The sequence below is a fragment of the Rhinopithecus bieti genome, unplaced genomic scaffold (genome assembly GCF_001698545.2).
Source record: "Rhinopithecus bieti isolate Rb0 unplaced genomic scaffold, ASM169854v2 scaffold_18548, whole genome shotgun sequence".
NCBI lineage: Eukaryota > Metazoa > Chordata > Mammalia > Primates > Cercopithecidae > Rhinopithecus > Rhinopithecus bieti.
The window spans coordinates 811,986-827,178 of NW_016809526.1; the positions used below are offsets into that span (position 1 = coordinate 811,986).

Consider the following 15,193-nt stretch of genomic DNA (forward strand, 5'->3'; position numbering starts at 1 on the left):
CAAAACCAGTCGTGAGCCTCCCAATAGAAGATAGTGAGTATAAAATGTAAATGGCACCTTGATCAGCACGCAGCCTTCTTCCTATTCACATTGAAATTATCCCGCCTGCCAAGTCCTTGCTGATGGGTAAACAGCCTCTCCCCCATTCCCCGTGCAGTGCTCTCTGTTGTTTGGGCTCCATCCCCTTCTGGTGCCCTCTTCAGGAGAACAATGCTTTGAGTTGAAGGTTATAAATTGACAAACAAGTGGAGTGGTGTGCTGGTAAATGGCTAACAACCAGCTCTCCAGAAACATACAAACAAACTTGGAATGAATAAATATACCTTACATGAGCATTATAAATTGTATTGCTATATAGGATGTGCAGTACACAATTACAATAACAAAATATACAATATTCTTTTTTATAGCTCCATATAGCCAGACTTAATAGCTAATGCTTTTGTTGATTTTTGCCAAATGTTTGTCTTGCAGCCAACCTATGATTGTAATTGGTAAACAAATGTAGCTTCAACATGAATGTTGGTTATTTTCATTTACATTTTTGAGCAAGACAAAAGTGAAACAACGAAATGTGTCTTCAATGAAACATCACAAACATATGTTAGAACTTTACTCATACATTAATGACATAAGCCATTTCTTCGCTAAATGGGATAATAGTTTTTGAAGATCAGATCTCCTTGATTCTTTTGTGCTGTTTGCAATGTGATGGCTGCAGATATGATGCATTTTAAATTTAAATTGCATTATGAACACTGCCTTCATCACATTCTTAAGTCTAGAGCCTAGACTAAAACAGTGAAATGAAATCAACTCTGATTTGTGGCTTTTGCTGATTTCCATGGTATAAATATTCCCACCAGAGTCACTGAATGAGGAGTTGGAGAGAGATGTGCCATAAGTAGCAATTTAATTTTATATAATGACTGTATTTAAAAATTGACTCTCAAGATTCCTGGAAATGTCACCATCAGCTGTCACGAGGCAGGGTGAGCTGCCTGCAGCACATCTCGGCTGTGTGTGGTGCGTGTTGGGGGCAGCGTAAGCCCAGACTCCGATTGGAGGGCTACACAGGTATTGCTGAGTCCAGGCAGGCTAAGGCGCTCAATTAGTGAGTTCAGGACACAGATTTTTTTTGGTTGTTCTTTCATTAATCAGCAAATATTTATGGAGTGTCTAACACATGCCAATCACTGTGATGCCTGGAGGAGACAGGTAGCCCCATGCACAGCAGAAACAGCCCTGCCCCGCAGAGGGTATGGTCCCAGCTGGTTCTCTATCTCCAAGACTGCTGAGTCCCTCTCTGCCAGACCAACTCATCCGCTCCACCCAGTGTGTAGTGGTCTTGGGACCCTGTGGAAGGGTGCACAGCGGTTCCAGATGACGGGGAGCTGTCCTGGACCCCTCGCTCTCCTTCCTGTTCCACAGTAGCCACTACCAAGTCCCGGCCACTTCTGCAAGAGCTCCCTCCCTCCCTCTGCTGCCTGACCTGGGCCAGCGCTCACCCTCACTTCTGACTCTTCAGCAGCCTCCTGTGGGCTTCCTGCTCCCTCCTCCCCCAGGCCACTCTCCATTCAGCAACTAGGCTGATTTTTAAGATAAAAAAACTGTGTTTTTTGTTTTGTTTTGTTTTTGAGACAGGGTCTCACTCTGTCACCATGCTGGAGTGCAGTGGTGTGATCACAGCTTACTGTAGCCTTGACCAACCTCCTGGGTTCAAGTGATCCTCTCACCTTAGCCTCCCAAATAGCTGGTACTATAGGTATGCACCACCATGCCCGGCTAATTTTTGTATTTTTCTGTAGAGACAGGGTCTCGTATGTTGCCCAGGCTGGGCTTGAACTCCTGAGCTCAAGCAATCCACCCACCTTAGCCTCCCAAAGTGCTGGGATTACGGGCATGAGCCACCACACCTGGCCAGATCAAATTTAATGAGCATAAAAACCGAAAATACATTCAAGAGGGTCCATGATGTCAAAGTTAGTTCTTGGAAAAGATTAATTTGACAAATATCTGGCATGATATAGGAAGAAAAAAATAAAGCACAAAAGTGTGATATCAGAAATAGAAACGGAATCTAACTTCAGAGAGAGACCTTTTTAAGAAACAGAAAATAAGACTATAAACAATTGTATGCTGTAGATTTGAAAACTTGGAAATATAGTTATCAGTAGAAAATCTTCCTGCAAAGAAAATTTCAAGCCAAATAGTTTTACTGATTAGTACCATCAACTTTCAAGGAACTTGTTCCTCTACTCTTATACACTTTCAGAAAATTAAAAAAGAGGAAACACTTCTCCCTCACTATATAACATTCAATATAACATGTCTAGACACCCAAAAAAGACAAGGACCAATCACAAAGGAAATACAGAGGCCACCTCACTTAAGTGATCACACCACTGCACTCCAGCATGGGTGACAGAGTGAGACCCTGACAGCCTGGCCAACATGGTGAAACCCCATTTCTACTAAAAATATAAAAATTAGCCGAGAGTGGTGGCGCACGCCTGTAATCCCAGCTACTCAGGAAGATGAGTCAGGAGAATTATTTGAACTCAGGAGGCAGAGGTTGCAGTGAATGGAAATCCTGCTACTGCACTCCAGCCTGGGTGACAGAGCAAGACTCTGTCTCAAAAAAAAAAAAAAAAAAAAGAGAGAGAAAGAAATGCCTGGCATAGGCCGGGTACAGCAGCTCACACCTATCAGCCCAGCACTTTGGGAGGCCAAGGTGAACAGATCACTTGAGCCCAGGAGTTCAAGACCAGCCTGGGCATCATGGTGAAACCCCATCTCTATAAAAAATATGAAAATTAGCTTGGCATGGTGTCGTGCACCTGTAGTCCTAGCTACTTAGGAGGCTGAGGTGGGAGGATCACTTGCCTGTGAGTTTGAGGCTGCAGTGAGCCGAGATTGCACCATTGCACTCCAGCCTGGGCAACAGAGCAAGACTCCATCTCAATTTTAGTATATGTGCTGCCGAAGCGAGCACGCAAGACTCCATCTCAAGAACAAAAACAAAAACAAAAAAACAAAATCTATTTCCAACCAAATTTTTTATTCCTAGCCAAGCTATCAAGAAAGTGTAAAAGAATGTCATTTTCCTACATCCACAACCTCAAAAAATTTGCATCCCATGCATCTTTTCTCAAAATCTTGTAGAAGATATTTTCTACCAGTAAATAGAAAATGTGGGATTCAAACAGAACAGAGGGGAGAGAATGCCCAGGATGATGGTGGGGAGATCCCTCCAGGCACCCACGCACTGGGTGTGAAGATAACTTGTCTACAGCTGGTCAGAAGGCCCAGGAGAGCTGTCATTCACAAAGGCAAAACTGACAGGATGTCTCATGCACCTGAGCATCTTAAGAGAGAAATTAGACAACTGGTGCGGGACCTGAGGTTATATTAATAAGTATATTTAAAATCAAGCAATAAAATGATAACCATTAATTCTATGGGAAATAAAATGTACAAAAAAATTATGTGGCTCAGCTGTGCATAACATGTACACTGTGTGTGTGTGTGTGATCTCAAATTTCTAGCGATTTGTAGTAAAAGAGCTGACAAAATAGATTAGTACCTCACAGTGCTGGAGCCAGATGTGTATTATCCTCGAGGGGCTACTGTACTTCAAAGAGGGAGGAAAAAAACTAGGCTTGAGAAGCTAAGGAAAGCTCCCTAGAGGATTTTTTAAGTGTTTTGATGTATCTTGGAGATTGTCCTATATTCCTCCTAAAAATAAGCTCTCTGTAGCCAATGATACAATGTTTAAAATATGGCACATGCTGAACTCAGTCTTTCATTTCAGAAAACAAATCTGCATGTGTGTTCTCTGAAGTTCTTCTTAGTGCGCCTCTTGATGCACTATATTTTGAGTATTACCAAACCTGAGCTCTTTCTTTTTTTAAAATCCTGAGATGATTAAACACAAATGCTCATGTTAATGAATGAAGGCTAAAACCTAACAGTGCGCAGTGCAATATGATCAGCAGTTATGGGAAGATATGCAAGCCCTGATAGGGGAGCCTGGCTAGCATACAAAAGCTGTTCCAAAATGTAAAGGGAAAAAAGAAATAAAAATACAGAGCAAGGAAGAGCGGGTGGAGTGACAGAGTAGGCACAGACAGCAGGAAACATGGGAATGCTGACACCGCTGGCACCTGAGTGGTCATTAGGCTTGCCTGTGGAGTTTGGACAAATACAGATTCCTGGGATCGATATTTCACAATTATTTAGGTTCAATTGTGTAGGTTTTGTACCTAAAAGTAAGAGGTTTCCCCCAGTGCAGGCAGGATCAATCTTGCGTGGAAACCTGCCCTGGGTTCAGATGGAAATGCACTAACATCGTCTGGAAAGGCTGTTTCTCCACGTATTATTGGAAAAATTCACAAGAGGAGATCACACTACGCTTTGGAGAAGCCATTCCGTAGAAGACGTGTTAATTTGTTAACTCTGTAGTTTGCACACTAGTGTTGAGCTTGTAGAGGGTGAGAAACTCCTCTGCCTAGACTTTTTTTTTTTTTTGATGGTTTTAGTACAAGTGAGAAGAGGCACCTCACTTGGACACGCTTCATTAAAAAATATTTATTATGACTACAACCCTAATGGTCTTAGTTTTAAATGTTACTGCATTACGCCAAGTGGAGCCTGAGAAGCCAGAAGGCTCCCCCGGGAGCTGTCCGCGGTGCTGAACGCGGTAGCCCCTTCCCAGCAGGAAAGGGCTCTCAGTCCGGCCCCCAAGCCCCATTTTCCTTCGTGCTCCCACCTCCAGTGTCTTCCCTTCCCAGCGCTGCCACTGGCGAGGGCGGCACTGAGATTTTTGTCCTGGGCGGCAGACGACCTTGTGTTGCACTTCCTCCCCCGCCTTCTGCCTCTCCCGGGGCGGCGGCTGATGGACGCGGAGGCGGATGGGCGCGGCCCCCTCCCCACTCAGGCCCCTCCTCGGGGCGGGGGCCGGCCCGGCTCCTCGCGTGCTCGCGGCGGCGCCCTGAGCGCACCGGGTCCGCTTCCTGCGCGCCCCCTCCCCACCTCCCCAGCACCTGCTCCTCCTCCTCGGTCCCGCCCAGCGCGCCGGCAGCCCGATCCCCGGTGCTTGGAGGAGAGAGGGGGCGCAGGCGGCGACACAAAGGGCGGAGCGGCGGGGCCGGGGCCCGGGAGGCTGCGCAACATGGACGCCGAGTACCCTGCCTTTGAGCCCCCGCTCTGCAGCGAGCTCAAGCACCTGTGCCGACGGCTGCGGGAGGCGTACCGTGAGCTCAAGGAGGACCTCACGCCCTTCAAGGATGACCGCTACTACAGGTGGGCGCGGCGCGGGCAGCTGCGGGGCGGCCGGAGGCTTCCGGGCCGCAGTCCCCTCCTGGACCCCGGCGGCGCCCGAGGCTTGGCCTGGTCCCGCCCTCGGCCGCCTCCGCCCGCCTGGCGCGGAGCGTAAGGATGGGGACGGGGTCGGGCCGGGGATCTGGGAGGGACCCGGAAGGGGACGGGGAGCAGGGGTGCTGGCAGCGGCGTGCAGGTTCCTGGATCTAGGGCAGCCCCGCGCCCCCGGGCGAAGGGCCGATTTCCCTTCAGCTCAAACCCGAGCCTAGGCTCCCGCCAACCCCGTAAAGGAGCTGCGGGTTCTGGCTCCTCCCCGCGCCCAGCGTCGTTCTCCCCCTGCGCCCGCCCCGCCACCCCCGCTCGGGCCTCACGCAGCGGAGTCTAGGGAGGCGACCGCGCGCGCTCCCGCGTCAGGAGGAGGGTCTTGGCCGCAGCTCCGAGCGCCCCAAGCCCCTGGGCTTCGCAGGACGCCTCCGTGGCTGGGGCGCCGCCGAGGGCTGGGGACGGACGGGCGTGGCGGGGCCCCCTGCGGGGACACCGCGCCTGGGAGCCGCTGTGTGGAACTTGTTTGCGTTCATCTCTGTCTCCCTCTCCTGCGGCCTAGGGGAGAGCGGTGGGGGCTGCAGACCCTGGCGCCGGCACCCCCTCCTTACTCTCGGCGCTCTGCAGTTCGGAGGGGAAGGAACCTCTATTCGCCGCCAATGGCCGATGTATCCAAAGGCTCGGCGGTGTCGTGACAGTACCCTATCGCGAGTTGGTAGAAACCTCCCTCACCTCACACCTCAACCTTCCTCATCTGTTAAATGGGAAGCCTAAACCAGAAGGTCTCGGAAAGCTGAGATTTAATCATGATTTACTCACTCTGTGCTAAGGATGGCGAAGGTATCGCACTGCTGTGGGGAATGGGTGGTCGTCATTTTTGTAAGACCCATCTTGTGCTAATAATCATGGGTACATGTTCAGAAAAAGGTATGTCACACTTATCCTCACATCTGTTCGAAAACCTAATGCCTTCCCACGGCTAATCAGCAACGCAGAGGGACCAGGGTCATGGTTACTGAGTGAAAATGCCTATTTTTAAAAAATGTAAAAAATCATGTGATGTAGCTTTTGGGCGATCCTGGAAATCTGCCTATTGCAGCCTCCTGGGAGACCTGAGGGTATGGGAAAAGAACCTACAGTTTCATATCATACTTTTTTTTTTTTTTTGAGACGGAATCTCGCTCTGTCGCCCAGGCTGGAGTGCAGTGGTGCGATCTCCCCTCACTGCAAGCTCCGCCTCCCAGGTTCACACCATTCTCCTGCCTCAGCCTTCCATGTAGCTGGGACTACAGGCGCCCGCCACCGCGCCTGGCTAATTTTGTATTTTAGTAGAGATGGGGTTTCACCGTGTTAGCCAGAATGGTCTCGATCTCCTGACCTCGTGATCCGCCCGTCTCGGCCTCCCAAAGTGCTGGGATTACAGGCGTGAGCCACCGCGCCCGGCCTCATACTTGTTAAATAAGATTATTTCCAATCTCCTTTTCTACTACTCCTCCGCCCCCCACCCCCTACTCTTTTTTTTCTATTTATTTATTTATTGAGACAGGGTCTTGCCCTGTCGCCCAGGCTGGAGTGCAGTGGTGCAATCTTGGCTCACTACATCCTCCACCTCCCTGACTCAAGCAGTCCTTCTACCTCAGCCTCCCGAGTAGCTAGGACCGCAGGCCCGTGCCCCATCACCTAATATTTGTATTTTTTGTAGAGATGGAATCTCCCTGTATTGCCCAGGCTGGTCTGAAACTCCTGGGCTCAAGTGATGCTCCCACCTTGGCCTCCCAAAGTATTGAGATTACAGGCATGAGCCACCATGCCTGGCCTTTTTTTTTTTTTTTTTTTCTGTATTTTCTTTTCCTGGGAATATTTCTTTGGCAACAGAGCTAAGTGAAAATGGAATGATCGCTATGAAAATAGCAGAGAAGAGAACACACCCCAGTGGTTAATCTCCATCTTTATTCATTGACCAATTTATTCACCTGGTAGTTACCGAGCATCTTTTATGTTCCTGCTGTTGGTTGGTCTAGGCGTTGTGAATACAGCGGTGAGCAAGACAGGGTCTCTGCTGTCCTGGGGCTTACAGATAATAAACCAAGTGACATGAGAGAGTGACAGGGTGCTGCCACACAGAAGGTAGTCAGGTGAGGCTCATCTTGAAGGTGACATTTGTCTGAGAACTGAAAAATGAGGAGCTAACCAGACAAGGAGGCAGGGAGGAAAGTCCCAGAAGAGGAAAGAGGATTGCAAAGTCCCTGAGGCCATAAAAACATGAAATGTTCAAGGCACAGACGGAAGACCAGTGAGCCTGGAGCACTGTAGTCAGAGAGAGAGGCAGGGCCAGGCCCTGAAGTGCCTTGAAGATCAGACTAAGGAATGTGGATTTCACTGGGATTGCAGTGTGAAGCCAACTAGAGGATTTTACACAGGACAAGTGACATAGCAATTTGGCTGCCTGTACTACAGCAAGCATTTGAGTCTTTGCTCCAGGAGCCACTTCCTTAGTTGAGTTGGAGCTTGAAGACAGATTGACAGCGGTTGGAAGTGATCAGTGATGGATTCTGCACCCCCACCGTGAGCCCAAATTGACTGCAGAGTACTTTACAGTATTTTGTATAGACAGGGCAGTTAGGCTGAATCACAAAGTCTGTTTTTAGTGAGAAGATGTTTTAGATCACTGAACTATCTTCAGTAGCTCCATTGAATTTTTTCTATCAATGGATTGTCGCTGTACAAAACTAGGTGAAATACTGTTGGGTTTCTAAGTTGGGAAGCTGCTAGTTACAGCTTCTGCATCTGTCTAGCTGGAAGGTGAAATTACTACTACGATTTTGGTTCCTTCTCTTCTCACTGTCTTCATTTCCTTATTGGTGATTTATGAGTAAAACGTACCAGCTCTTTTCCCTGGAGGACCAGGGACTCACCTCACGTGGTTGGCAGTTTTCTCATAACAGGGCGAAGCAAGGAACACAGCTGCTAAAGCTCCGTTTACAAAACATGATTGGCCCCTCTGTTCACCAGCATGGCTGTTTGCATATTTGCTACATAATTTGGCATCAGTGAAGAGCTGCAGCTATGTGATCAAAGGACTCATGGCCATTTTCACAAAATGAGAGATGATAGTTGTACTGCCTGTCAGGAGAGGGAAGGTGGTAAAACAGTAGGCCAGGGATCTGAAATCCTGGTTCTAGCCCCAGTTCTACCCTTTGCTAACTCCCCTACCTTAGGGGGAATTAATTGCATTTCATTGGCCAATCCATTTCCACATCAGGATAAAGAAACTCTCTTCACAAGGATTTTCATAAGACTCAAACACTTTATGACGAGAGCACTAAAGATGTTTTCAGATACACATAACAGAAAAACTACAGCGAACCAGTCTAAACAAAAGGAAAATAAGGATTGGGTTGCTGATCCAGCAGCCTACTGATGTAATCAAGTTCTTTCATTTTAACTTGATAGCAATTGGCTGCTAATAATCATCTGGGCTATTGCTTTTCATTCACATTCATGGGGGAAACTGGCTGGCTTTCTATGGCTGTCTGTAAAAGAAAAAGAATAACTTGAAGTCTACGGAAAACTCCTTGACTCCCACCAAAGTGGTAACAAGGACATGGAATGTTCACACACTGCAGATGGGAGGGTAAATTGCTATAATCATTATGGAAAACCACTTGGCAACAGCTACTAAAGTTGAACACACACATTTCCTTAGGCCCAGCATTTTCTGTCGGCGATATGCCTGGCAGAAATGTATTCATGGGCCGTCAGAAGACATGTACTAAAAAGTGTTCGTAACAGCACAAGTTGTAATACTCCTAAACTGGAAAGTAGCCAGATACTAAAAAACAGTAGAACGGACAAAGGCAGCCGGGCACGGTGGCTCGCGCCTGTAATCCCAGCACTTTGGGAGGCCAAGGCGGGCAGATCACTTGAGCCCAGGAGTTCGAGACCAGCCTGAGCAACATAGTGAAAGCGCATCTCTACTGAAAATACAAAACTTAGCCGGGCGTGGTGGTGCATGCCTGTGATCCCAGTTACTTGGGAGGCTGAGGCATGAGAATCACTTGAACCCCAAGGGAATTGATAAGATCAGGATTCCCAGTGCTGGCTGCAGAATCATCTCAAGGAGCTATTTCTTTTTTTTTTTTTGGGAGGGGGGTAGAGAGTCTCACCCCTGTCACCAGGGCTGGAGTGCAGTGGTGTGATCATGGCTCACTGCAGCCTTGACCTCCTCAATTCCTCCCCCGCAGCCTCCCAAGTAGCTGGTACTACAGGCATGTGCCACCATACCCAACTAATTTTTTTGTTCATTTGAATTTTTTCATAGAGATGAGGTCTCACTATGTTGTCCATGCTGGTTTTGGACTCCTGAGCTCAAGGGTGTGAGGGAGCTTTTAAAAACACAGATGCCCAGGCCCCACCCTTGGGGATTCGGATGTAATTGGCTTGGGCTGGATCTCTGCCAGGATGGAGAGCCATGAGGGGTGAGTGAAATCTCTCAGAGCAGGCCGGGCACGGTGGCTCACGCCTGTAATCCCAGCACTTTGGGAGGCTGACGGGGCGGATCACTTGAGATCAGGAGTTCGAGACCAGTCTGGCCAACATGGCGAAACCCCATCTCTACTAAAAATACAAAAATTAGCTGGGTTTGATGGCAGGCGCCTGTAATCCCAGTTACTCAGGAGGCTGAGGCAGGAGAATTGCTTGAACCAGGGAGGTGGAGGTTGCAGTGAGCTGAGATTGCGCCACCGCACTGCAGCCTGGGCGACAAGAGCGAGACTCCCATCTCAAAAAACAAAAAAACAAAAAACCAAAAGAATTATCTTAGAGCAGCAGGAGACACTCTGAGGCACCCATTTCCTCCTCTGCTGGATTTTCCAATGGGCGGCAGTACTGGCAGCCAGGTGCCACGTCTCCTTCTCCCCACACAAAGTCCCTCTCCCCACACAAAGCTCAGTGACCGCTGTCAGCTCACCTTGGCTCGTGCTCCGTTTCCACGCCTCCAGGCTGGCCCACCTTCCTTTCTGCTTTGACACCTTTGATCAGGTTACATTCAGGTTGAAAGGTCTGGGAGCCATGTTTTTTGTTTAAGGCCAACGTCATTTCCTGACACATCTGTACTGATTTTGATGTAAGCATTTCAGAGGACCTCATTTTTTCTCCTTGTTTTCAAATTACTGGATACACCTCAGTGTAACTATTGACTGACAACTGTCTCTATCTTTTGTGTCTTTTTTTTGGTGGGAGGAGACAGTGAGTGTCCCTGATGAGACTGGGATTTTATCTTTTTTTTTTGAAATAGAGTCTTGCTCTGTCACCTAGGCTGGAGTGCAGTGACCTGATCTCAGCTCACTGCAACCTACGCCTCCCGGGTTCAAGCGATTCTCCTGGCTCAGCCTCCCAAGTAGCTGAGATTACACGCATGCGCCACTATGCCTGGCTAATTTTTGTTTTTTTTTAGTAGAGACAGGGCTTCACTGTGATGCCCAGGCTGGTCTCGAACTCCTGACTTCAAGTGATCCACCCGCCTTGACCTCTCAAATTGCAGGGATTACAGTCGTGAGCCACCACACCCAGTCTAGATTTTCTTTTAATCACATAGCCAGAGGCTAACATTCTGAATCTCACATATAGTAATGGGCATATTTATGTCTATAATGGACATCTCTTGAATTGTATTTTGTCAGATACTGTTACTCTCTTATTGAGTCCTTACTGTGTACTGGGTTCTGGACCAAGTGTTTACATGCATCATCTTATATAATCTTCCCAGTAACCCTCAGAGGAAAATGAAGTCTAGCCAGACCAAGTAATTTGTCCGAGGTTGCATTTTAGAACCAGAATTCAAACCCAAGTCTGTATCGTATGCATTTATCAGCTCTCTTCCTGGTGCTTACCCAGGCTTAATTATTTCTTTGTGAACCTTGGGGTAAGCGTGGCTGTTGTCCATACAGCAGAGTATGGGTTTTTTTTTGTTGTTGTTTGTTTGTTTTTGAGACAGAGTCTTGCTCTGTTGCCCAGGCTAGAGTGCAGTGACACGATCTCGGCTCACTACAACCTGCGCCTCCCGGGTTCAAGCAATTCTTATGCCTCAGCCTCCTGAGTAGCTGGGACTACATGCGTGGACCACCATGCCTGGATAATTTTTGTGTTTTTAGTAGAGAAGGGGTTTCACCATGTTGGCCAGGTTGGTCTCGAACTGCTGACCTCGGGATCCGCCTGCCTCAGCCTCCAGAGTGTTTTTTTTTTTTTTTTTTTATTTGAGACGGAGTCTCCCTCTGTCACTCAGGCCGGAGTGCAGTGGCGTGATCTCAGCTCACTGCAACCCGCACCTCCCGTGTTCAAATGATATTCTCCTGCTTCAGCCTCCCGAGTAGCTGGGACTACAGGTGCGTTCTACCACACCCGGCTAATTTTTTGTATTTTTAGTAGAGATGAGGTTTCACCGTGTTAGCCAGGATAGTCTCGATCTCCTGACCTCGTGGTCCACTTCCCTCAGCCTGCCAAAGTGCTGGGATTACAGGCGTGAGCCACCGTGCCTGGCCTCAGAATATGTTTATTTAAGCCACATCTCACTCTGAATTGAGAGGAAAAAAATAAGGATACTAATTTCCTGGATAGCAGAGCAGGTATAAGCATCCCATCTGTTCTTCCTGGTCATCATCCGGCTGCAGCGATGACTCAGCTGTGGCAACTGAAAGACCATCCTTTGCCAGAGGAGAACAGGCCTCAAGGCTGGTGGGACACCTGAAGCTTGAAGTGGGCCTTGTTCCCCAGATATGGAAGCTGGGGCTCTGGGGCTGCCTTCTGGGACTGTGGTAAGAAAACACCACAGCCTGTGGGCTCGAGCAACAGGGATGTGTCGTTCCCCAGTTCTGAGGTCCGGAGTCCGAAATCCAGGTGTTGGCAGGATTGGCTCCTCCTGAGGGACATTGTGTCCCAGGCCTTTTCTCTGCCTTCTGGTAGCTTCAGGCTTGGCTTGTAGATGTCTATCATCTCCCTGTATCTTTACATCATCTTCCTTCTATGTGTGTTTGTGTCAGAATCTCCCCTTATTATAAGGACATCAGTCACACTGGATTTAGGGCCCGCCCTAATGACCTTATTTTAGCTTGCTGGTCTGCCAAGGCCTTAGCAAATCAGGCCACGTTCACAGGCACAGGGCGTTAGGACTTCAGCATCTTTTTAGGGACAGAAGCCACGCCATTAACGGGCTTTCCTTGAAAAGAACAGCTCATGTGTTGATACAGGACTGTGGATTTTGGCTTCTCTCTGCCGGTATTTTCTAAACATAGCAGCTGAGTATTTGATGAACAAGAGTCAGGAGGACTGGCTGGGTCCTGGCTTGGATCGGCCGCTGTGCTTATTGGAAATAGGGTCTGCCATCTTATAGGATGATCTCGGATCCCTCCTGGCTCTAAAACGGAGACAGCAGACTCATAGTGCAGCTGTGTCTGGATCAGGGTGGCTCCGTCTTCCCAGCAGAGGTGTCTGAAATCTTCACTGTGTCACCTGAGTTGCCTGAGGTTTCTCAGGTGCAAATTGGGGAGGGTGTGTGTGTGTGTGTGTGTGTGTGTCTGTTGGGGTGAGAGAGAGTATGCAATGAAGGCAGAGGAAACAGGCTCCGGCCTAGCTCAGGAGGTGTTCGGTCGGAGATACGGTGCTCAGTGCATCTTGGCTTGAAAGTCTAGTGTTCCAGGAAACCCCTCGGTCCCGGAACAATTAGGATGGTTGGCCACCCTAAAGGTGGATCAGGACATAAGGAGCCACTCCAGGTTAAGCCAGGCTGGGTGAGGCAGGGTTGGAGACTCAGATGAGCCGTCTGCTGGGGTAGTGTGTGTACGCTGGGGTATCACGGTCAGGTAGCGGGCAGAAGGCCGCTGACACCCAGCTGAACAGTGCAGAAAGGGGATGGGACGCTGATTTCCCCAATTTCTTCAGCCTCAATGGCATTCCCTTCCATGAGCCTCGGGGCAAACCCCTGAGCTCTTGCGCTCTGGGGTCTTGGTCTTCCCGCCTTCCTTCCAGCTGGCTGGTTCTCTTGCTCTCCTTGGCTCAGTCCTCATCGCCCCCTCCCCACTCAGTGGACAGCTCCCTGTAAGGCCTGCCCATGGCCTCAGGGCTGTGCTTCTCAAAGGAGAACTCCCTCCTGCTTTTTTATAACAGCAACTATATTGTAGTCCCTCTTTTCCTATCCTGAAATGAAATTCCTTGAAATCGTCATACATGCTTCCATAACTTAAAAAAATTAAATTACCCTAAATGTCATCTAAACAAGCAATTAAAGAAATAGCATGCATTTCAACGTGAAAATGCCCTGGCAAGACTACCCTAAAAGGAAAATGCCCCAGGAGTGACGGTTTAGGAAGCTGGCACCTTAGAGCCGCACAGGGAGAGGCTGCTGCCCACCGCTCAGGGGCCAGGCAGCTCTCCAGGCCCCATTCCTCTGCGGCTTGCTCAGCCGTGGGCTGCAGGGCACTGCTATGCCTACTCCGAACGTTTCTGCACCAGCATTCCCGCTACATGCCCCTTTCTTCCTTACCCCATGTTTCCCGGAGTTGTGAGGTTTACGCCATACTTAGGAAATCAGGACAAGGTCCCATTGTTCGGCGTGTTCAAGGCCATAGCAGAGGATTTATTTGTGACCCTGAGACCCACAGCTGCATAGACTCATCATGTGCCTGGGACTGGCCTCTCCTGGCCTTGTCCTGACTTGGAAAGTCGTGGCAAATGACGGGTCTCGCTGGAGCAGCCCTTATTTTGCTATGTAGGAAGCAGTTTGAGCAAAGGGCTGATCGCCCGCCTCTGGGAGCAGAGCTCTGAAGGCGTGAGACAGGCACGCCATGAGCAACGCCGCCCGCTTTTCCAGCTGCTATGGGATGCAGGGGCACATGGTGGGTGGGCGTTGTCCTGCCTTTTCTGTCTCCTGGGGAGTGAAGGAAACGAACAGAACTTGGAAACGTGATGTAAGGGGCACGGCTGCACTCTTTCCATTCTTTTTTAAGTGTTTTTGGTGGTTGTTGCCTTGTTTTTTTAGAGATGGGGTCTCACTGTGTTGCCCAGGTTGGAGTGCAGTGGCTCCTCATAGTGCAGTCATGGTGCACTACAGCCTGGAACTTCTGGGCTCAAGTGATTCTTATTCTTCCACCTCAGCCTCCTGAATAGCAGGGGCTCTGGCTTCCCATTCTTTTAAATATACCCACATGCCTAGGAAAGTGCCCTCTGTGCTGTGTTTGTTAATGGCGGAGTACAGCCAGCAAAGTAATCTTGGTTGTTTACTGTTGACGTTCAGTTTAAGTCTTGTCAGGACTTAAAGACGGAGTTTTGTTCCTAAGTGAAGATAATGACCAGCTTCCCTGGCTTATCTATCTGGCATGACCGGGGCAGTGTTTCTGATTGGTAAACCCATGCTCTTCGGGGAACAGGCGGACAAAGATTACTTCCTACTCCATCTGGAAAGGGCAAGCATGCTCCTGCCTGGTGGTGACAAGCTGGGAGCTCCAGAACCCTCGTTCTTCCAGTGGAGACTGTTCTCAACTTCTGCAAGGGGAAATGCAAAACCAAATACCCTTCCCTCAGGCTGCAGTAGGAATGAGAACATTTAGAACTTTGCTGTACTTCTCATCATTGGCAGGTATGTCAGGGACAGCTAGAGGCATTGACAGTCACTTTATAAAGATATGGCACTACGGCATTTAAGACTGTTGGTTGCAAGTATTAGTTTCAGCCAAAAAGGGTAAACTTATTACGAGAATACAGGGATCGCTCACAGACCAAAGGGCAAAAATGCAACTGAACCCCGGGGGGGAGCCGGCGCTGAAACGGAACGGGGGGG

At 48.9% G+C, this 15,193-nt stretch overlaps 1 protein-coding gene across 1 annotated transcript in view; it reads left to right on the top strand.

Annotated features, from left to right (window-relative positions):
- Positions 1-4,626: 4,626 nt before the first annotated feature.
- Positions 4,627-15,193, top strand: part of TMEM181 (transmembrane protein 181) — a 101,223-nt gene continuing 90,656 nt past the window's right edge. The window contains 2 exon segments of the mRNA XM_017889621.1: positions 4,627-4,702; positions 4,794-5,304. Coding sequence (XP_017745110.1) covers positions 4,627-4,702; positions 4,794-5,304 — 587 coding nt within the window.